Source organism: Sinohyriopsis cumingii, chromosome 7, assembly GCF_028554795.1.
Source record: "Sinohyriopsis cumingii isolate HCF-2022 chromosome 7, ASM2855479v2, whole genome shotgun sequence".
Lineage (NCBI taxonomy): Eukaryota > Metazoa > Mollusca > Bivalvia > Unionida > Unionidae > Sinohyriopsis > Sinohyriopsis cumingii.
Window position 1 is genome coordinate 132,583,764 of NC_142967.1, and position 23,462 is coordinate 132,607,225.

The 23,462-nt window shown below is 32.9% G+C and overlaps 2 protein-coding genes across 2 annotated transcripts in view; both read left to right on the forward strand.

The window, feature by feature from the left end:
* Positions 1 to 23,462, forward strand: part of LOC149796148 (general transcription factor 3C polypeptide 1-like) — a 492,926-nt gene that overhangs the window by 204,580 nt on the left and 264,884 nt on the right. The window contains exon 38 of the mRNA XM_089966075.1: positions 1,502 to 1,564. Coding sequence (XP_089822201.1) covers positions 1,502 to 1,564 — 63 coding nt within the window. The remainder of the gene's footprint in view (positions 1 to 1,501; positions 1,565 to 23,462) is intronic.
* LOC149796149 (putative G protein-coupled receptor 139) overlaps positions 2,606 to 23,462 on the forward strand; it is a 211,520-nt gene continuing 190,663 nt past the window's right edge. The window contains exons 1-2 of the mRNA XM_089966076.1: positions 2,606 to 5,368; positions 5,670 to 5,715. The gene's annotated coding sequence lies outside the window, so the exon portion shown is untranslated. The remainder of the gene's footprint in view (positions 5,369 to 5,669; positions 5,716 to 23,462) is intronic.

A 23,462-nucleotide genomic window follows, 5' to 3' on the forward strand; every position in this document is an offset into this window, starting at 1 on the left:
AGATATTATTTAAGAAGAAAAACAGAATGTGCTCATTTGACTATAATATTTTTTTGGGACTCTTGTGAATAATTCAAAGGTGTTCTTGATAATGCTGTTTGACATCAGGATTCTTAGTGGACCAGTACATTTCCAGTTCTGAAATGTATTATGAACTTTTCATTCTTTTTGACATTAATAGAAACTTTTTTCAGGATTATTTCAGATTCATTTCATAATACTCTTAAATTCCTCTGCCATTTTCATTTAAAACTTTGATATTTATATTATTTGTTAAGTTTTACAAAACCTTTTAATTTTGCTTCTTTCTGTTCTTCATTTATGACCATGGAGCTATAACTACCAGCAAATCAGGGTCTGCCATGTCCATTATTCATATAAACAGAATATCATCAGATCTTCTATTGTGTAATGTACGAGCTGATAAAGATCTTTACTATTCTTTGTTAGGCTGATAGCATAGCTCCAGATTTACCCTTGTATAATACACTAGCAGATCAGGGCCTGTTCTCCAGGTGAACAGCATAGACCCAGATGTTCCCTTTGTGTAATGTGCAAGCTTACAAGCAGGTCAGGGTCTGTAGTGTCTGTTCTCCAGGTGAATAGCATCAGGGATGCTGATAGGGTGAGAAATTGCTTTATTCATGCAAAATCTGTATAAATTCCTGCACTTGGAAAGTGGTGATGCATGAGAACTGCAACAAATTAATTTCAAGTCATGGATATGAAAATGTACTCTGTGCATTATACAACTTTATTCAGCTGTTCACCCATAAAGTTCTTGTAGAAATGGTAGAAATATTGTAGCACTTGTTGCAACATGTATTCTTTCATAACTGTTTACACATCTGGTTTTTTCAGGATGACATGAATGGTTGCTAAGCTAAATTTAATTGGCACATTGGGCCCTACAACAAGTATTGCATCAAAGTTTGAAGCTGAGAAACGTTGAACACTTAATGCTTATACAACTGGAGGCAACATCTTTTATTATGTAAATATTGAACTAAGGTCATATCCTCCATCCCCTCATTTTTGTTCTACTCCCCCTCATTTTTGTTGCAAGGGGGGAAATCCCTCCGTATGATAAAATCCTGAGAACATCTCTGCAGCATAGACCCAGGTACTGTATATACTTGTTAATAAGACAAGTCCAACTGAAAACTGTACAGACACAGGTCTGCCATTGCAAAATGTGCCAGCAGATCTGGGTCTATGCAGTTTGTTAGGAGTAATTAGTAGAAAAACAAGGTAGACCTAGATCTGCTAGCGAATTATTCTATGGCAGATCAGGATCTTTTTTGTTTGCAGTTTGAATTCACTTTTAAGCAAATGTAGTTGGTATTCCCTTGTGTAATGTACAAGCATCCCAGGGTCTAAAGTATCTATTCTCCAGGTGAACTGCATAGACCATGACCTTCCATTGTGTGTGTGTGTGTGTAATGGGGGGGGAGAGAGATGACATGATTGAAATCCATTGTTATTATTCCTCTCTTTGCAGGCAGCATATGGTGATAGTTCACAGCTTGATCAGTGGCTTGAAGTCCTAATTGACCACAATGCCGTGAGTACATGCAACCCTGATTTAAAGATTCCTTCTTTTTCAATGTTTTGATGATGTTTGTAGGAAGAGAACAGAATTTGCTTGTGAACTAGAGGATTTTTGACTTTTCCATACACATAATATTAATATAATTACAAATTTATTCTTGTTGATCATATTATTTTACTTGTCACTAGCACTTTCCCTAATCAAGCTGGCCTCAGCAGTACAGCTGTAGTACATCCTTCTGTAGACAAAAAAAATAATTGCCCTCCAGAGACGATGTAAGATTCCCCAATAAAGACTGATATATTTGCCAAAAATAACAAGAAGAGGATGAAGAAGAAGAAAAATATAACCCAGTATAGGTTAAATGCCCCATTAGGTTACATAACTGACATTATCTTAAGGAGTATACTAGAATTCCCCCATTTTCATGTTCTGTAGTAAATATTGATGGTCCTTTATTTTACTGTTCTTTTTGAGAAATGGAATTGTTTATATTCTGTCATTAGAACATTCTGCCAGTACCACAAGAAATATATAATGGTTTGTGGACTAGGTCTAAAAAGAATTTTGAACCTATAAGAATTTATAGAGGTATTGGACACTGGTGATAAATTACATTATAACAGATATTGTATGTTGGTGATACATTATGATATAGAGATATTGTGCACTAGTGATACATTACATTACATAGAGATATTGTACACTAGTGATACATTGATACATTATACTACTGTAGAGATATTGTACACTGTTGATACATTATATTACTTTTGAGATATTGTACACTGGTGATACATTATGCTACCATAAAGATATTGTACATTACATTATCATAAAGGTATTGTACACTGGTGATGCATTACATTATCAGAGATACTGTACACTGGTGATGCATTACATTATCAGAGATACTGTACACTGGTGGTACATTACATTATCAGAGATACTGTACACTGGTGGTACATTACATTATCAGAGATACTGTACACTGGTGGTACATTACATTATCAGAGATACTGTACACTGGTGGTACATTACATTATCAGAGATACTGTACACTGGTGGTACATTACATTATCAGAGATACTGTACACTGGTGGTACATTACATTTACTCTTATAATTTTTTTCAGCTAAGCGTAATTTTATGAGATATGCTTCAAGGAATATGTTTAGTGCCTGGAATAGGGCAAGTAAAAGCCTAATAAATGAAAATTCATTTTTCAGCTGATGGATGATCACCAACTTTTGTATTTTTAAGTGTGGATTAATTAGTTTCGAATCTCGTGTGAGTTAAATCATAAAAGATTTACATCTGCTGGCACAAAACCCCATAATTAGATACCATACTTATGATAAGTTAGGTCAGTAATACTTAAGTGTAGGACAGAGACTTAAGTAAATTCCTGAAAGTTCAGTATTTTAAACTTCCTTATAATTACAGTTATAAACACTAAGAATTTGAGGACTGGGTTTGAGTGTTCACAAAGTTTCAAGAGTTGTTCTACCACTGTATGATTGACTTTACACTAGTAAAAATACTTTTCTTAACAGTAGCTTGATATATGTTGTTAGCCTTCACAGACAATCCTTAGGAAATTGACAGGCAGTGCTTTAATATATGCTTGGTATTTTTATTTCTAATCTTATTAAGCTGTTTAACAACTACTACTGTGTCACATCATGGCTTGAAGTTAAATGTATGAATTTTTTCTGTTAGGCCTAAGGGGAAATTAGCACTGTTTCTGTTTCCCCAATCAGCTCTTCATTTTACCTGCCATTGCTATGCATTTTTTCAACATAATGCAGAATTAAAAAGTATTGAATTTCTGAATGTTGTGATAAATTGTGACCAGTAAAATATCAGCAAAAAAATACTTGTTCTTTGTCTCAGTGCTCATGTAGGTATAATAACTGTATTAATCTCATAATCCTATATTATGAATATGGGGAATACTTTGGACCTTTTGGCAAAGGTTTTATGTGTCAGCTATTTGGTCAAGTGTTTAAAAAATTCAACCATGCTGTGAAATGAAAATCAGGTAAACTTCTGTGTTTTGTGCTACACCATTATCATGAAACAATGTTTGCATTATCATGAAACAATGCTGGCATTATCACGAAACAATGCTGGCATTATCATGAAACAGTGCTTGCATTATCATGAAACAATTCTATAATTGTAAAATTAATGGCATCAATATATTGTAATCATATATCTCCATCACAGTAAAGATGCATGATTCAAGTTAAGCTTTTCTCTCTAATTTTGTTTTCAGTTATGTTTTGTATAAAAATAGCTGATCTGGGTTGCTTTCTTTTCTTGCTTGAACTGCTTTGATTATTTCACTTTGCAACCAGTTGTTTTGATTGGCAGAGATTAAAGCTATTGCTTCAATCTCCAAAGTGATGATTAATGATGAGATCGCATGCTTGAGTCAGAGGAAAGGGTGACAAGCTCAGTACAGTTGAATATTTGATAAATGAATACTATTTAGGTCTTTATGGAATGGAGAAGCATATTTATTTTTGCATCAACAAATAAGTCTGCATTGCCAGTCATTATTTTAATGTTGATGTATATTTAAATAATTTCTGTCTTGCAAAAGAGCACAAAATTATTTTGAAACTGGACACATTTTGTACAAACAACCCTTGCCCAACAGAAATTTTGTTATCTTGTCTGTGAAAGTCAATTTAATTTTTATATTTTGCGTTAAAGTCTAATAATGTGTTTAACTGAATTTTTTTCTCAACTTTATGATGAGCTGATATGTAGATTAGTATGCACTGAATTTTCATAACAATATGTCCAAAAGGGTAATAATCAATGGTTTAATATGTAGAAATGATGTTATAAATTCATTGTCAATAGCCAGGGATTGAATTGGAACTTCATGAATCATATGAAATGAAATCAGTTCCAAGATTTTATTTGGTCAACCAATTTTTGAAGCTGAAGAAATCAGGGAGAAACAAGTGATTTACAAAGGTTAGTGTCTCTGTCTCTGTCCCAGTTTCCTTAGATACCTGTATCTCTCTTCCTACCTCTCTTTCTTTTCTTCTTTAAATACATTGCTTGAATGTATTAAGTCTCAAGTATGATCACAACTCCAGCCCTTTCAAGCTTGTATTTAGTAGCAGAAGTGCTAAAAGTCATCTGCCCACTAGAGTAATCTACATTGGATAGAGGGACAAAATCCCATCTATACTTGAGTTACAGCTTCTGCTTGTGCTAGGAAGCCTGCTGGGTTTTTTTTGAGACCTTACACAGCCATTATGCATCTATGTCTTTTTTCACAATTCGAGTGATTCCAGTGGATTTTCTCACAGAAAACTACCCTCCAACTATATTTCTATGGATAATACTGACCAATAATGAAAGAATTTTCAAACTTATTTATTCAGATGTTCAAATTAAAGCTTTTGTGTGATAAATTTAATGGAATCCGTTTGGTTAATGTAAACATAATGCATATTCATATGCTTGTAATCCCAACCATTACTAAAGCTTATTGATTTCTTTATTTAGAATTTTTGCAGGTATTTTTAAATTTTGTAATTCAGATATAATCTATTACCAAAACTGAATGTGCTCAATTTGTGACCAAAAATTTGCTTAAATTGACCTTTGAACTGATGACAGAAAATGTTTCTTTTTATTCTCACCTGCATGAGCATTGTGTGGCATAGGAAATACATTTTGCAGCATTTTATTTTTTATTGGTTTTACCATCTAAATTAAAGTTTACTGTTTAAGTTTCAGGTTTCTGTATGTCAAACACACAAAGGAAGCACCATTATATTGATGCAGGTGAGACATTGGTTTCCACATGTTTAAAAAATTTCCTTGGATGGTGTATCCACTTTTTCACTTATTGATTTTATGTAAGCTGATATTCTAATGAGTTCCAGGATCAAACAAAAGAAATTTTCAGCTGGTTGTTTTATTGATGAATTTGTTTAGTCTTCTTGCAAACGTTTTGGTCATATTGTAATATTTTCACCTGAGCTTAATGAGTTTTCTGCATATGGATAAATTACTCATGTTTTCTTTTCTATTATATTTTTAACAGTTTCTACGATTTTTCTCTTCTGTTTTTTTTTTTTTGCAGACCAGTTGGTGTGGTATAATTTATTTGATCCAGTGAATCATTCAGGGTAAATATCATTGACTATTTTATATTTTCCTCCTCAAAAATTCTTTACAGTGATATTTCTGTGAATATTATGTAATTTTCTGTTGCTTTTTTACACTGAACCATATGGCAGTGATATTGTCTCAAAGTATTCTTATTTCTGTACACATGGAAATATTAATTTTAGTATTATAAAGTTATGAGCTAGGTTACAGTTTCAGTCTTGAAGGTAAGGTAGCCCACTTCTGTAAAATCAACTCATACCATGCCATTGAAATGCCATAGTCATGGATATTATGATGTCACTAATATGGCATCATCTTATACCTATGTGTGATTATGGTTTGGTTTGGTCTTTTTTATTGCACAGCAACACACGTTGAGGCAATATCTTTGCCAATATTTTGTAATATTTGAAGGCTTGTCAAAAAATTACCCACTAACGAGCAGCTACAATGTAAACCTATTACCTTTTTTCCATATACCAAGTTGTTATAGAAATCATTAAGCAATTTGTTCCCAACCTTTATGTACTGATTAATGATGAATCTAGATAAATGAGTTACATCAGAGAATGAATAATGCACTCATTATAAAGGAAGTTTATGAAATTATTCAAATAGTTTCTATCTTTTTGGAGCCTTCTCAAGCAGAAGATTGAAAGTACTTGATGGGTTTCATGACTTTCTTTTGAAATGAGCACAGACGTAAGATTCTGTTTATTGCATGACAAAAAAAATTGATTTATTGCATGACAATCAATGTTGGATATTTTTTAAACAAAGTGCAGAACAATATAGTAAAATGATTTTCAGATAAATTTGGAATTCCTCTGTTATTATGCATTTCTTTGCATGACATGTCATTTGTGATGTGGGTGAGGTTTTATTACACAAAATGGTACATACATATAAATTATGCTGTATGTATATTGATATAAATAACAAAATACACCAGTGATAAATGTAAACTGTATGTAAGGCTGACTTTATAACTATCATCGTAATCAGGTCTTTTCAAAACTTTACTGAGTTCAGAATTCTGATGCGATGGCATGGAGCTAGTAACATTAACTATTAAAACTGGTCACAGTTTGCAAGATGTGAAATCTAAAGACATGTCATAAAGGGATAATTATTGTTTGATTTTGATGTAAACTTGTGTTCTTTCTTCCATAGCTATTTTTGTTTTTTTTACATTTACAGTTATATAGTAGAATAATTAATGGTGGTGGTGTTAAAATTATTTTTAGTTTAAATATAAAATTCATGAGAGGGCCTCAAGGGAGAATAGTTTTGAACTAACCGTATCTCCTCATTAAATAAAGGATTATTATTAAAATTCAGAAACAGCCAAATGATGACAGATAGGTAAGATGTTGTAAAAGATGATATATTTTTGGGTGCAAAATTCATATTTTTTCATGGTTATGTTTACCATCTAGGGGCTTGAACTACATAACAAGAAGTTTTGCATAATTTAAAAAAAAAAAATTCCTAAAATACAAAGTGAAAGAATTAAAAATTAATGAATTCCTTATATCCTAAAAGTTCTATCAATTCCAGTATATCTAAATAATATGAATCCAAGGTATTCCAAATGAAAGCTCTCAGTGAGACTTCTCCAGAGCTGACCATGTAGGGCCTAATAGTACCTACATGGAGGAATGTATATATGGCACACTTGTTAGACTCAGCAGATATACTGTTATACCTGGAATCATGAAACTTGGTGATGCATAATACACCCTATTTAATATGACCCATATATAATGCTTCAGTGACTTTAGTTAAATTTTGTGCTTCCAGTGTTTATACTTGTATCATTCCACTGTATACGTCTCTATTACTTCAACACCTTTTTATAGAAGAAGTCACTGTAACCTACATTTCACATTACTGACTTAGGTTAAGTTGATGCGCTTAGCTCATGACTACACAAGATTTTTTTGTGTATTATGCATAACATCCTTTCAAGAATCATAAAACTTGGTGGGGGCATGCATCTTGTCAACTCTACTTCCAGGTTTGTAGTCTTTATGTCCCATAGTTTAGGCTTCACTGACTAGTTACATTTTGTGTTTAAATTGTACATTTTTAATAATTTGAATATATGATTTTATGCATCTCTGTTAGTTCAGCACTTATATAGCACAAGTTTAGCTCATGGTCACGGGATTTTTGTATGTTGTGTACATAATATTCTGTCTACAATCATCAAACTTGGTAGGGGAATGATTCTTCTTGACTCTTCTCCCAATTTTGCAGAAGATGGTCTCTATTGACCCTATTTCATTTTTCACTGATTGCCCTTGGTACTCATTTCTCAAGCATGTTTTATACTTTAATTATGAAATTGATGATATGCATATCTGTTTGCACCCTTGCAACATAAGGCAGCCATTGTGAAACAAGAAAGATGAAATATAGGTCACATAATTATTTTGTGCTGGTTTGGGTTATGTTTTTGCATTTAATAATGACCACTTTAGTTTTTCACATGCCATAGGCATTTTATCACAGCAGAAATCACATAGTCAAATCTGGCTCTAAAGTTACTCAAAGCCTGTGACTTTCACCAATTGAAATCTGGCTCTAAAGTTACTCAAAGCCTGTGACTTTCACCAATTGAAATCTGGCTCTAAAATTACCCAAAGCCTGTGACTCACCTAGTCAAATCTAGCTCTAAAGTTATTCAAAGCCAGTGACTCACCTAGTCAAATCTGTTACTAAAGTTACTTGAAACTTGTGAATCTTGCTGTAAAGTTACCTAAAGCCTGTGACTTTCACCTGGTCAAATCTGGCTTCTAGGAGTCCACAATAGATTAATTTGGGACTGCTTCTTGTTGACTCTTTCTAAAAAAACAATTTTGAAGGAAGAAAAAAGAGATACAAAATTTATCTCAGGTTTTTCTAATCTCATTTTAGTACCTCTTCTTTGATGTAAAATTAAATGTTTTTTTCTGGTCAGTGTTTTATGTGTTTTATGACCTGTCAGAGGAGCCAACTTTTTCTTTGTCAAAGACACTTTACTATGATTATTCTGTTGCTGCATGATAATTAATGTTTACAGTGGCTGCAGGAGACGACTAAAAGCTTTGTTGAAAGACAAGCTATGTAATTGTTGATGTCATTCAAACTTCATTTAGGTCTGTACAGGCAAAGACAATTAGTGTTACATTAAGATATAGTGTCTTCTGTCTGGAAAAAGCACATATCATGACATATGGAATGGGAATTTTCTATTTTTAGATCATTTATAAATAATTAAAAATGATGTTGTAGATTTTTTGTCATTGCATAACATTTACAACACTGGGTTCGTGTTTTCTTTAACACTGGGTTCTTGTTTTCTTTGATACTGGAGATTATTGTAAACAGATTAAGTCAGTCCTGCATTGGTATATGACAGTTTTTTCTGCCTGGGAACAAATGTTTGACATGATGTAAAATTAACAAAGACCAGGAATTGATAAGCAACTAAATTGGAATAGAACTGTTGTCCTTTGGGGTTTCTTTTAAATCTTACTTTGATTAGATCAGTGCCTTTGTTTAACTTGATTTAAAGAGGAAATAAAATGAGCAGACAATAAAAAAATGTGTAAGGTGTGCAGTTTTCTGTCAAAGATCACAAGTTCATGATTAAAAAGCTTTTTAAATTTGAATATACATTAAAACTCTGCTATGCTTGTGTAATAATAACTATTACATTTATGAAATTGTTATTATGGAATTTTTTTAATTGACCTTTGTGAAAAATATGTGTCAGTAAAGTCCATGATATAATGTGAAAACTGTTTTACACCACTCTACCATGGCAAATCTCCCAGTGCTATAGTGCATCAGAAAATGACACATTTTGGCTATATTTCCATTAAAAAAATTCCTTCATGACTTGTTAGAATGGGGATAACAGATTTGTATTAGAGGATTTTAGTTCATTAATAGTGGTTGTACCATCATAAATCTGTTTTTCTGACACCACAGTTACAGATTTGAATGCCACCATTAACATCATGGATAGAAGACTTGTGCCCCAAATACAGTAACATGTTGATAACTTGTGCATAAATCACTTGAAAATTGAGAATAACTCAGTTGCCTTGCTTTCATTTTGTTGTAGCACATTCTCATATCTGTAGCTTTGAAAAACTTGAAAGTACTGAAAACTTGAACAAAAGTTGAATTTCTGCAGCACTTTTCAAAGTACTGTTATAGTTCTAAAGTGCTGTAGATGTTCATGCAGATATCATAAGGTTAATGTCAGTGTTTTGATTTCATTTGGCTACAGATAAAATAAATTTTAGATGCAGTCCTTATCAGTTATGCTGTTAGTATTTTAAGTATGTCAATATTTACCTTGTAAATGAACAACTTTCCTATTAATGATAGGAAAGTGAAATATTTTTTGTGGAAAATGAAATCTTCATTTTTACCTTGACAATGATGCTCATCAGTTTCCTTCCTGAAACTCATGTATAATTCATATTAATAAGGCTTTCATGTTAAATTCATGAGATGTTTAAAAAAAGAACAAACAAAAAGGTGTAGAAAAGTAGTATTTTTCAAGTTTATACACCTAACAAATGGAGATTGATTTGCCCAATATGGCTACCATATATACTCCCCAGTAAGTCAAGACCATTTGCAAGCTGCTTAGACCCAGATCTGTTGTCGCATAATTTGCTGGCTGACCAGGGTCTGTGTGGTTTGTTATGAGTAATCAGTAGAACAAACAACAAAAGGCCAAGATCTGCAGGTGCTATATATAATGGCAGATCAGGATCTGTATTTTTTGCAGTTTGCCTTGACTTATAAGTAAGTATATATGGTACATGGTAAAATAGGAAATCCATTTTACATGCTAATATGGAAAATTGCATCTCTTGAAAACTGACTTTAATCTTCACTACCAATATTATCCTCACAAAACCTTTATTTTCAAGAGAGTCAGTAATTGGTTATTTTTATTTCTTTGCTTCAAATGAACTGCAATATCCATGTAATGGTGGAAGTACAATACTGGTAAATTGAATTCTGATGGCAGAACGATGTAATTATGCTGTTAGCAAGTTATTTGAGCACATGGTGAAAAATTGAATGTATTATTAAGATTGTGAGATATTAATGCACAGCAAGGTATCTTTTTATATTTACTTAATGACATATGCTATAGAATATTTTGGTTAAAAAAAGATGAATTATTCAAGATGAAGAATTGGACATCAGCATGGAGTATTCCTTCTTATGCTGTGTCAGAAGACATTATTTAGAGTTAAATTATACCAGACAGTCTTGGCACGGTGCCATTGTACAGCAGTAATTCAAGAACAGCATTTGTGTGCCTTCTGTTGACATTAACCCATCCAAATGATCCAGACTATCAAATGGGGTCAGACAAACAGTGTTCAAAATGTGAAATGTCTTTTTCTTTTCATAGTTTTGTCAAATTACATGTTACTAATAAACATATCAAATAAGTCATTTCAAAGACACTATTCACAAATTGATTGTAACCATCTTAACAATTAGACTCTAAATACTATACAATAATTTAACATATACCTGCTTATGAGTCTAGCTGCAATCTGCATAGACACAGATCTACTGTTGTATAATGCGCAAGTAGATCTAAGTCTTTTTTAGTTTATTAGTAGTAATTAGTAGAACAAACAACATTGACTCATATCAGCAGGCACATTATGCAATGGTAGATCAGGATCTTTGTTGTTTGCAGTTTGACTGTACTTGCAAACGAGTATATTTGGTATGGAATTTTTGTCCTTTATGTCATGTTAAGATTGCATGAAATCTTTGAAAATGTTTGGACTTCATTTTGATATGACCATTATCAGGTTTATGATGATATGGGTATGTCTGTCCTTCAGTCTCTTATCATTAGATAAGACATTAGACCATAACGAATTAAAGAACTACCGCCCAGTTTCTAATCTCCCATTCATATCAAAAATCTTAGAAAAGGTTGTTCTATCCCAGCTGGTATCTCATCTAAATTCAAACAGTCTTTTTAGCAATGTACAATCTGCATGTTGCCCTTGCCACAGTACTGAAACTACTCGTCTAAAAGTAGTTAATGACATTCTTTCTGTGTTGGATAGCGGAAAGATTACTGTCCTCACCCTCCTTGATTTGTCTGCAGCATTTGACACAATAGACCATGATATATTACTTCACCGTCTCCAGCATGTATTTGGCATTCATGATACAGCCTTACTGTGGTTCAAGTCCTACTTGGTCAACAGGACACAAATTGTATCTGTAAATGGAATATACTCTAGCCCAGTTGATCTATGTTGTGGTGTTGCACAGGGGTCTGTTCTTGGACCTGTTCTCTTCATTCTGTACACTCAGTCGCTCTCAAGTGTCATAGATCATCATCCAGTGTCTCACCAGTTGTACGCTGATGACACCCAAATATACAAATCTAGCCACCCAACTGAAGTTGATGCTACCATCTAAAGTGTAGAGAGGTGCATTTCTGATGTGAAATCATGGATGACATGAAACAAGCTGCAGATGAATGATGATAAAACTGATGCCATTCTGATCACAACACAAAGACTTTCTCATTCACATCCTTTACCTCAAACAATAAATATCAGCAACACCAATATTAAATTCACACAATCAGTACGAAACCTAGGTGTTACACTGGACAGTACTCTCACATTGTACCAACATGTCATGAACATATGCAAGGCTGCATATCTTGAGCTGAGACACATCAGCTCAATTCGCAAATATCTTTCAGTTGATGCCACTAAAACACTTGTGTGTTCATTAGTACTTTCAAGACTGGACTATTGTAACTCAATTCTGTCTGGTTCATCTCAATATCTGCTCCAGAAACTTCAAAAAGTTCAAAACACAGCTGCTCGGATCATACTTAGAGTACCACGATCAGAGCACACCTCCCCGCTGCTCTGTACCTTACACTGGCTATCCATTCGATCCAGAATCAAACACAAAATTTGTTCTCTGTGCTACATTTCACTGTCGGACTCTAGTTCAACATATCTCTTCTGACAATCGTATACTTATTATTCCAAGTATGAAAACAAAGTCATATGGACAGCGTTCTTTTGCATACCAGGGCCCAGCAACTTGGAATGAATTGCCCACTGAACTTAGACACAAAGACACAGTGATCACATTCAAGAGGGTGCTCAAAACTCACTTATTTCAACTGCGAGAACAAACTTAAAGACCTATTAATGTTTCCTACCTTAAATATTCTCAGCATTTTTTTTAATGTTTTCTAATTTCATGGTGTTTGTTTTTGTAATCATATCATTATATGTTTTTTATCTTATAGGTGTTGTCTAATGTTGTAAAGCACTTAGAGCTTCTAAAGATTAGGCGCTATACAGAGCCCTCATTATTATTATTATTATTTTTATCGGTTTTGTTACTGCACAATAATGCATGGGAAGGGGGAAGGTGTCAGATGTGACAAACATTGGAAAACAGTATTTGCAGATTAATTTGAATAAATTGAGATCTGCTTCACAATTTCACCAGTTGTTGCAGATGGATAATCTTATTGGATAGAAAGGCGCCTTTTGATATGGGTCAAAGGTCAAGGTTATTATACTGAAGATAATTATATGGTTCCATGCAACATTTTTCTTGAGTGCTGCTTAACTACACTTTCACCAAACTTTAGAGATATGCTGCCCTAAAGTCAAACATAAATGTCACTGCCATACAACAAATATAATTAGTTTTTGCCAGATAACTAATGTTATTAACAAAAAATTTATGAAAGAGGTTGACTTGATTAACCCTGAGGCCCTCAAACAAAGGAATCTATTTATATACAGACACACACATATGCATGCATATGCATAGCAGTATGTATATACAGCACACATATGCACATGTATGCATATCAGTACATATATACAACACACATATGCACACATATGCATAGCAGTATGTATATACAACAGCACATATGCATACATATACTTAACAGTGTCTGTATCCAACAATATAGTCACATTCTTTTCTTTCTCACTCCCACATGGACACTTGCATATTTAACCCAGTCTATATACATGTAATTTGCAATTATTACCATATAGATGGGTAGTATATTTAATGATGCCACTGGATATCTTGAGTTTGCAAGAAGGAAATGGAGTGGAGATTTCTAATCTCAACTGGAATACTATTCCAAAGCAAAGTTCATGCATATTGGAAACTGTTTTGAATAACTCCTTTTTTATGGTTTGGGAATTTTATAGTGTTTGGTAAATCAGGTAACCCCTACTGTAAGAGCGACTGTAAATAGACAAGAACACTGTTATTGGCAAGCCTATAAGTTAACTTAGCTTTTCTCATTGTATTAGGTCTTTAAAATGTAATATTTTTTATTGACCAGCTGAAAGTTTTGTCTGTATTCTCTTTGGATTGATATTAGTCCAGATGTACCTTTTTTAAGACGTGCTAGCTTTGGTGTATTTTCGTCATTTGAATTACCCCATACTGTATTTCAATAATCAACTAAGGTTTTATCATTGAAATAACTCCATACTGTATTTCAATAATCAACTAAAGTTTTATCATTGAAATAACTCCATACTGTATTTCAATAATCAACTAAGGTTTTATCATTTAAATAACTCCATACTGTATTTCAATAATCAACTAAGGTTTTATCATTTAAATAACTCCATACTGTATTTCAATAATCAACTAAGGTTTTATCATTTGAATTACTCATACTGTATTACAATAATCACCTAAGGTTTTATCATTTGAATCACACCACACTGTATTACAATAAACTAATTAGGGTTTTATCATTTGAATTACTCCATACTGTATTACAATAATCTAACTAGGGTTTTATCATTTGAATCACCCCACACTGTATTACAATAATCTAATTAGCGTTTTATCATTTGAATTACCCCATACTTTATTACAATAATCTAACTAGGGTTTTATCATTTGAATTACCCCATACTTTATTACAATAATCTAACTAGGGTTTTATCATTTGAATTACCCCATACTTTATTACAATAATCTAACTAGGGTTTTATCATTTGAATTACCCCATACTTTATTACAATAATCTAACTAGGTTTTTATCATTTGAATTACCCCATACTTTATTACAATAATCTAACTAGGGTTTTATGATTTAAATAACTCCATACTGTATTACAATAATCAACTATGGTTTTATCATTTTAATTACCCCATACTGTATTACAATAATCTACTAAGGTTTTATAATTTGATTTACAACCTACTGTATTACAATAATCTAACTGAAGTAGTGTAGTATGATTTGAATACAGTATTACAATAATCTAACTGTAGTTGTATCTTTTGAATTACCCTATACTGTATTACAGTAATCTAAATATAGGGTTGTACATAACTGTTATAATATAGTTTTCAATGCCTTTCTGGGAGAAAAGGTCTTATCCTACTGAGAAGCCATAATCTTAAATAACATATTTTACTGATATATTTTATTATGTCCAGTACATTATAGATTATTATCTGCAAAAACACCAAGTATTCTTTGATGACTGATCATTTGAAAGTTTATATCCTTCCATATTAGACATAGTTCATCATTAAAAAAAATTCTTAATTTTTAGCGCCATGAGAAAAGTAATAGTTTTATCAGTATTAACTACTATGTCATTGCTTGTGCACCAGTTGTTTGTTTAGGGCAGCCTTGTAAAGAAATTTCCAGCTTATGCTTTGTGTTTTGGATGTCTGATGATGCTTTCATCATCATGGAGATCTGTTGATGAAATTGAGTCCCCCAGTTAAGATGGAAGGTCATTAATAAATGATATCGCTAGTAATAGAACTAGAATTAAGCCTTGTGGGACTCCATATCGAATTGTTCCAGGTTCAGACAAAGCATCATTTATATCAGTGTGTTGTTTTCTCCCATTTAAGTATTAAGCAAACCATATAGTTGTGCTGTCATCACATTGATAAATTTTCAGTTGCTCCAAAGGATTTGATGATCCACCATGTCAAAAGCTTTCCTGAAATCTGTAAGTACAGTTCCTATTATTCTGGCTTGATCAAAGTACTTGAACCATTTATCATTTATAGAGATTGAGGCAGTATCACTAGAATAATTCTGTCTAAAGTAAAATTCGTTAGGGTGTTACAGCAATTGTTTGGTTACATATGACATGAATAATGTTGTGTATGTGTTTCAATCAGGTTTTGAAAACTGGTCAGTAGTTATCTGCATCTTGTTTTGAATTGGATTTATGAATAGGCATTTCTTTGCAGTTTTCCATATTTTGGGGACAGATGAGGTTGCAGTATTTAAACTGATTATGAATGCTATGCTATCCAAAATTGCTGAGGCAGATGTTTTAATGAGTCGTTGACCAACCGGATCGAGTCCAGACCTCTTTCTTTCTTGGTATCAAATTTAGTGAAACATTTTTTGTCAAAGTTTATTGCTACTGCTGGGATAGAGAAACCAACCCACTAGGGATTTTGCTTGTACAGAACTTTTTCAGTTCATCATTGTTGTTTTCTATCAGTGTCCTTTAATTCTGTGTCAGTGTTGATGAAAAAAATAATTGAAAACATTTGCATTATCAGTGTCATCAGAGACAATGGTGTCATTTACCAGAAGTGAGTTTATTTTATTGGCCTGATTTTTGCATGTCTGCCCATTGAGTTCTTTGAAAAATTCCCAATAGAATTTTTGAGTTGCTGTTTACGTCTTCAGGCTCTGATTGATAGTAAGTTTTTTGGGTTTTTTTTAAAATACTTTTTATTTTATTTCTCAATACTGTGCTTGGTTGCCCATAGCCTTGAAGTGATCTTGTTTTTTCCTGGCATTGAAGATTTCAGTTCTAAACCAATTAGTTTGGATTTCATACTTTACCCAATGATCTTTCAGTGGTGCATGCATAGAGACTTCGTCCATAAAAAAGCCAGTCCACAGCCCTAGAGTTTCATCTCCTTCATCAAAATTTTGAATTATATTCCATGAACTTTGATTAATGCATCAAAAAATTGTTTTGCATTCAAGTTTTTAAATGATCTTATTATAATTGATAGTTTTGTTGTGTATATTTCCTGTTTGTCCTGCATTTTACCTTTTTGTGAGTAAAGTAGAGTAGTTGTCACTGAGAACAATATTTGGTACTTAAACATTTGCTGCATTGTCCAGTAGGTTAGTATAAATGGGGTCAACTAAAGTGCTTACTATTTCTGTTACCTTTGTGGCTTCATTTACAAGTTGGACAAGGCCTAATGATTCAATAAATTTCACCAATTTTTCCTGTCAGGATACTGAGCAAGTCCTTATTTACATTGATTTGTAAATACAGTACATTCTCTGGAACATTTTCTTTATTTGTTTAAAAAGATTATTGTTCCAAATTGCTCTGGATGGTGGCCTGTAAAATTATTTCACTAATGTACACAAAGGATGTGATTATTACATATTCATGACATTGTATACTATTTACTTAAACTGGCAAAGTAAAAATTAACCGATTAATGCATGGAAAATGTTGTGTCATCAAAAATTGTGCACAGAATCAAGAAAAAGAAACAGTTATGTAGTAACTGTTTCTAAGTGTTATGTATATTTGATTTAATTTATATTTGATTTAATTTAATTGTTTGTTTGTTAGTGTTTGTTTTTTTTTTAAATTCCATTTCATGCTATTGTAATGCAATTTTATTTACTGGATTTGACATTTTCCAGAAATTCAGTTCAGTTTTTTGTTAATGGAACTTTGTATCTAGTGCTGACCTAGTTCCTAACCTTAATTCATGAGTTGAAGTAAACAACTTTGTTTAATTTTTTATTATTAATCTTTCTTAGAATAGATTCATAGGGTGAAATTGAGGCCATACTTGAAGTACATGACAAATAACATGTAGCAATTATTTCGAGACTCTGGTTTTACTGAAAGGTTGACCCTCATCCATGCATCTGTTTTGTGCAGTAGCCAGATTTAATATTGATGTATCGAGAAATAATTTTAGTCTTGCCTTAACCCTGGAGATGTTTTGGTGTTTTTTTTTGTTTTTGTGACAAGTTTAAGTTTAATTTTAAATTTTTCTTCAAATAATTTGGATTCTAAGAGATTATTTTTCCCTGGAAATACTTGTGCTCTAAATTAATTCTTGGACAAAGACAGTTATCAAAATTTACAGAATTCAAACACTTGAATATTATTTTCTGTAATTCAACAAAGAACAGTTGACACATAAGTACTACACTGACCACAACATATGTCATCACCTTCTGTTTTTTTTTATTCCATCAAGATTCAAACTCACTTTCATCAGAACATTTTGTTACTAGGACTTCTGTTTTTTAATTTTTGGATTATTCTTGGATTATTTATGGATTTGATTCGTAAAAGCGTAACTTCTTTTTCTCATCTTTACCTTGTTTTTTTCTGGGGAAATAAATTATTTGCTAAATTTTACAAAGCTTGATGTCTTCACTTTTTTCTTTTTACTGTTTAAAAGAGCCTATACACATAACAAGAAATTAGACACTCATCCTTGGATATATGAATTTAGGATAAAATATTTTGCAAAACTTTGTTTTTTGAAATTTGAATTCCCCTAGTTTTCCAAAAAAATTCAATCCCAAGTATTATTTTACATTTTTGAAATTTTTAATGAAATCAGCAAGCTTTTTTCTACAATTTCATCAAAAGTAGAAATCTTTCTTTCAAATCCTACCCAGGAACAGTTAGACCTTTGGAACAAAGATGAATTGATTCAACTTGCCAGAAAATATGATCTTTCTGAGGCAAAAGCTTCCTTAATGAAGCAAGAAATAAAAATATTTTGGTCCAGTTTTTGGTAGAAAAGAATGTTTTGAATAAAAGTGCTTTGGTTTCAATCAGTAAGTCTGTAACAGACTCTGACACAAAAGTAAAGGAAATTAAAATACAAGATGAAATTAGAGTTAAGGAAGCTCAAACTTCAGAAGGATAAAAACAAATGCAGTTGCAGTTGAGAAAGAGAAAGAACAAATACAATTGGAAAAAGAGAAAGAACAAATGAAATTGAAGAAAGAGAAAGAACAAATGCAATTAGAGAAAGAGAAAGAACAAATGCATTTACAGAAAAAGCAAATACAGTTAAAAGAAAGAGCAAATGCATTTACAATCGGAGAATCAAGAGAGAGAGAGACAGATGCAAAGAGAGAAGGAAGATAGGGAATATCAGTTTAGAATAAAAGAAATGGAGATGTCAGGTGAAAAGCACATTCCTACTTGGATACAAATTCAAGTTTTGATGTTACAAAGAATATTAGGTTAGTACCCCCTTTCAGAGAAAAAGATGTAGACAAACACTTTCCTTGTTTTGAAAAAGTTGCTGAGAATTTGAAATGGCCAAGGGAGCATTGGAGTCAATTATTGCTGTGTGCACTTTTCGGCAAAGCACGAGATATCTATGCATCCCTGATAGTACAACAGAGTGTTGACTATGATTTGGTGAAGGAATGCATCTTAAGGGGTTATGAGTTAGTCCCTGAGGCTTATTGGCAAAAATTTAGGAACTATAAAAAAGCTGGACAAACTCATGCTGAATTTGCAAGAGAAAAAAGCAGTTATTTGATAGATGGTGCTTAGCCAAGAAAATTTATCAAGATTATGAAAGTCTTAAACAACTTGATTTTAAGAACTGTATCAATACTGACATGAAAACTTGTCTTTATGAGTATAAGGTTGAAACCTTGGAAAATGCTGCTCGTGCTGCTGATGAATATTCCTTAGCTCATAAAGTTTCTTTTGTAAACAAGTCTTCCACTTTGCAGTCTTCTGGGAGAAACGTATTTTCGCCTAATACAAACCCTTTTAAATTTCAATCTGGCACAAATTTTAAAAATCAAGCTTCTGATAAGCTTGATGACAGATCCTTGTCTCTTCCTATATGTACCTATTGCAAGAAGAAAGGACATGTTATTTCTGATTGCCACAAATTGAAAACTAAGCATTGGAAACAAGACAGACCTATTTCAAATGCTCTTATTTCTGAGAGGTCATGGTCATGGTCATGTATTGAAAGCAATACATTTGTTGGGTCTAATAAACCCTAGTTTGATTTTGTTATGGAGAATTATGAACCATTTGTGTCGAAGGGTTCTATATCACTCTTGGATGATTCGGCCATTCCTGTCCCTATTAAAATTTTAAGGGACGCAGGAGCTTCTCAGAGGCTTATTGTCAGGTGCTTTGCTTTTTTCCTGAGAAGTCTTCTTCTAATGAAAGTGTTTTTATTCAGGTAGTGAAGTGCGGCTTTGTTAATATTCCTCTCCATTGTGTAAATTTGTCATCAGACTTAGTCTCAGAACCCATGACAGTTGGAACAGTGTCTGCTTTACTTGTTGAGGGCATTCATTTATTACTAAGCAATGACCTAGCTGGAGATAAGGTTGTGGTTAATCCACTTGTAACTAATAAGCCTTGTTGATCCTATTAAAAAAGAATTCCCTGATTTATACCCAGCTTGTGCAGTTACCAGAATTATGGCAAAGAAAGCTCTTGAGGATGATATTGATAAGGGAATTATTCCTTTAGCTGACAAATATATTGGTCAGGCTTTTGATGAGGTCACTTTTACTCCTTGTTTGGATCAATCAAAGGGTATTGATCACAGTGATCCTCTTTTAACTACTCATTCTCTTTATTCTAATCAAGGTGACAAATGACAATCACTTGGCATCAAACAGGGAAAAGATCCTGAAATCTCCTGTTTGTTTCAAAGGGCCATTAGTGAAACTGAAGCCACTGAAGTACCTGTTTGTTATTTCATTAAAAATGGAATTCTTATGAGAAAATGGAGACCTCCTGAGGTACCAGCTGGTGATGAGTGGTCAGTGAACTATCAAATTTTAGTTCTAAAATCTTAGTCTGGTCCATGAAACTCCTTTGGCTGGTCATTTAAGGTTTAATAAGACTTATCACAAGATTTTGACTCACTTCTATTGGCCAAAAATTAAAAGTGATGTTTGTAAATACTGTAGATCTTGTCATACTTGTCAAATGGTAGGAAAACCCAATCAGAAGACACCTAAGGCTCATCTGCAACCTATTCCTGTATTTGACGAACTATTTAGCAGAATTATGGTAGATTATGTTGGTCCCTTACCTAAGACCAAGTTAGGTAACCAATACTTGTTGACCATAATGTGTGCATCAATAAGGTTTCCAGAGGCAGTTCCTTTGAGAAATATTAAATCTAAAACAATAGTAAAAGCTTTAATAAAGTTTTATACTTCCTAAATCTGTCCAATCTGATCAAGGGTCAAATTTCATGTCTGGAATTTTCCAGCAAGTTATGTACAAATTAGGCATCCAACAATTCAAATCTTCTGCCTATCACCCTGAGAGCCAAGGGGCTTTAGAAAGATTTCATCAGACTTTAAAAAAATGATTAGAGCATATTGTTTTGATACGGGTAAAGATTGGGATGAAGGCATTCATTTACTGTTGTTTGCTGTTAGGGAATCAGTTCAAGAATCTTTAGGATTCAGTCCCTTTGAACTGGTTTCTGGACACACTGTGCACATGGGTCATTGAATTTGTTGAAAGAGAAACTTCTTTTTAATGAAGATACTGAAATTAATCTTTTCAATTATTTTTCCAATTTTAAGTATAAGTTGTCAAAGGCTTGTGCAGTTGCAAAAGCAAATCTGTACTCTACACAGTCAAAAATGAAATTAAGGTATGATAAAACCTCAAAGGAAAGGAGTTTTCAGCCTGGTGATAGAGTTCTGGCTCTCTTGCATACACGACAGAATTCTGTTCAGGCCAAGTATTATGGTCCCTACACAGGTGTCAAGAAAGTTAATGATTTAAATTGCATCATAAATACTTCTGGGAGGTGAAAACAAAAACAACTTTGCCACATAAACATGTTAAAGGACCAGAAACTTTCACATTTGCAACAGCAAGAAAGGAATGAACTTAAACAATTATTATTTGAATATGAGCACTTATTTCCAGATGCTCCTAAAAGAACAAACAACATTTTCCATAACAGTGAAATTGTAAATTCCAAACCTGTGAAACAACACCTGTACACTGAGGTATATATTGAATTCATGTTCTTAGAAATCAGAATACATAGGGAAAATCAGGATAGTATATATCTCTGTTTCAGTTCACAGTTGACACAGTTTTCTGTCCATATGAATCAATGTTGAGTAAACAAATATCATGGGGAGTTTATGACACATGATGAAAACAAAACATTAAAAATGGACAAGGTGATAAAAACTTTGCTTTGCTTCATCTTGGACTCTTGAATATCATGTTCCTGTATGTCATTGGTATAACAAATTACTCACTTTTTATGGAACTTATTGGCCCCCAAAATGGCAATTGCTTCATCAATTTGTGGTAGCATCATCTTTTTGAAGAACTGAAATCCATTTATAAATAAGAAAGACTATGCCCGTTCAGCTTTTTCTGTAATACCTACTTATTTGTGGAAAATGAGAACATAATGTATGTCAAGGAAGACAAATAGAGCCATTAATTCAGCTAGGTCTCAGAAGATGGCTGATTCTGATGATGAAACAGGTAATGTTAACAGTGAAACTAAAATTGAATGCAGAATGAATGCAGATGAAAAGCAGAATGAATGCAGATGAACTGTTGAATCTATTATGAAGGAATTGGATAATGTAAATGCAGAAAGTAGAGTGGAGAGTGATAAATGACAAGAAAATGAAATGAAATGCATTTCTCTAATGGATTTGAAAATCTATTTTCCTGTGTTTTGGGCTGTTGCAGAATTCATAGTTTAAAGCTCTTCTGTGTGATGATCTGTGATCGGATTTGTTATTCTTTGCACTGATAACTTACAGCATGAAAATGTTTTAGCAACTGACATTGATGTCTGTTCATTTTTTAGCAAAGCAAAATGAATGTAATTTGCTGACATATTCTGTAACTACATTTTTACATTTATTGTGGCTGCAGTTGTATTTTTATTTATCAATATTTTCTTTAAAATTTTGTTCATTTTATGTTTTATTATTATAAAAATATACATAATACAAAATATGAAAACAGTAACTAATACCATGAAAAATATCAAAACAGACACCCAAACTGTGGTCAATCAAATGGCTGAAAATGTAAGGAAACAATGAATGGAACCAATAAAGGCAAGTCAGAAACAAAAAGCGATTTGTTGCTCAAATTGAAACATGAATGGAGTGAAAATGAAATTCAAACAAACTGCAGATTTGGTAAATTTGCCAGTTTAAGGGTTTACTGCATCTGGTATATTGCCATTTTATGGGTCTGTTGTATCTGGTACATTGCCAGTTTAAGGGTCTACTACATCTGGCACATTGCCAATTTAAGGGTCTGATGCATCTGATACATTGCCAATTTATGGGTCTACTGCATCTGGTACATTGCCAGTTTAAGGGTCTGATGCATCTGGTACATTGCCAATTTACGGGTCTGATGCATCTGGTACATTGCCAGTTTATGGGTCTACTGCATCTGGTACATTGCCAGTTTAAGGGTCTGATGCATCTGGTACATTGCCAATTTACGGGTCTGATGCATCTGGTACATTGCCAGTTTATGTGTCTACTGCATCTGGTACATTGCCAGTTTAAGGGTCTGATGCATCTGGTACATTGCCAGTTTTAGGGTCTGATGCATCTGGTACATTGCCAGTTTAAGGGTGTGTTGCATCTGGTACATTGCCAGTTTTAGGGTCTGATGCATCTGGTACATTG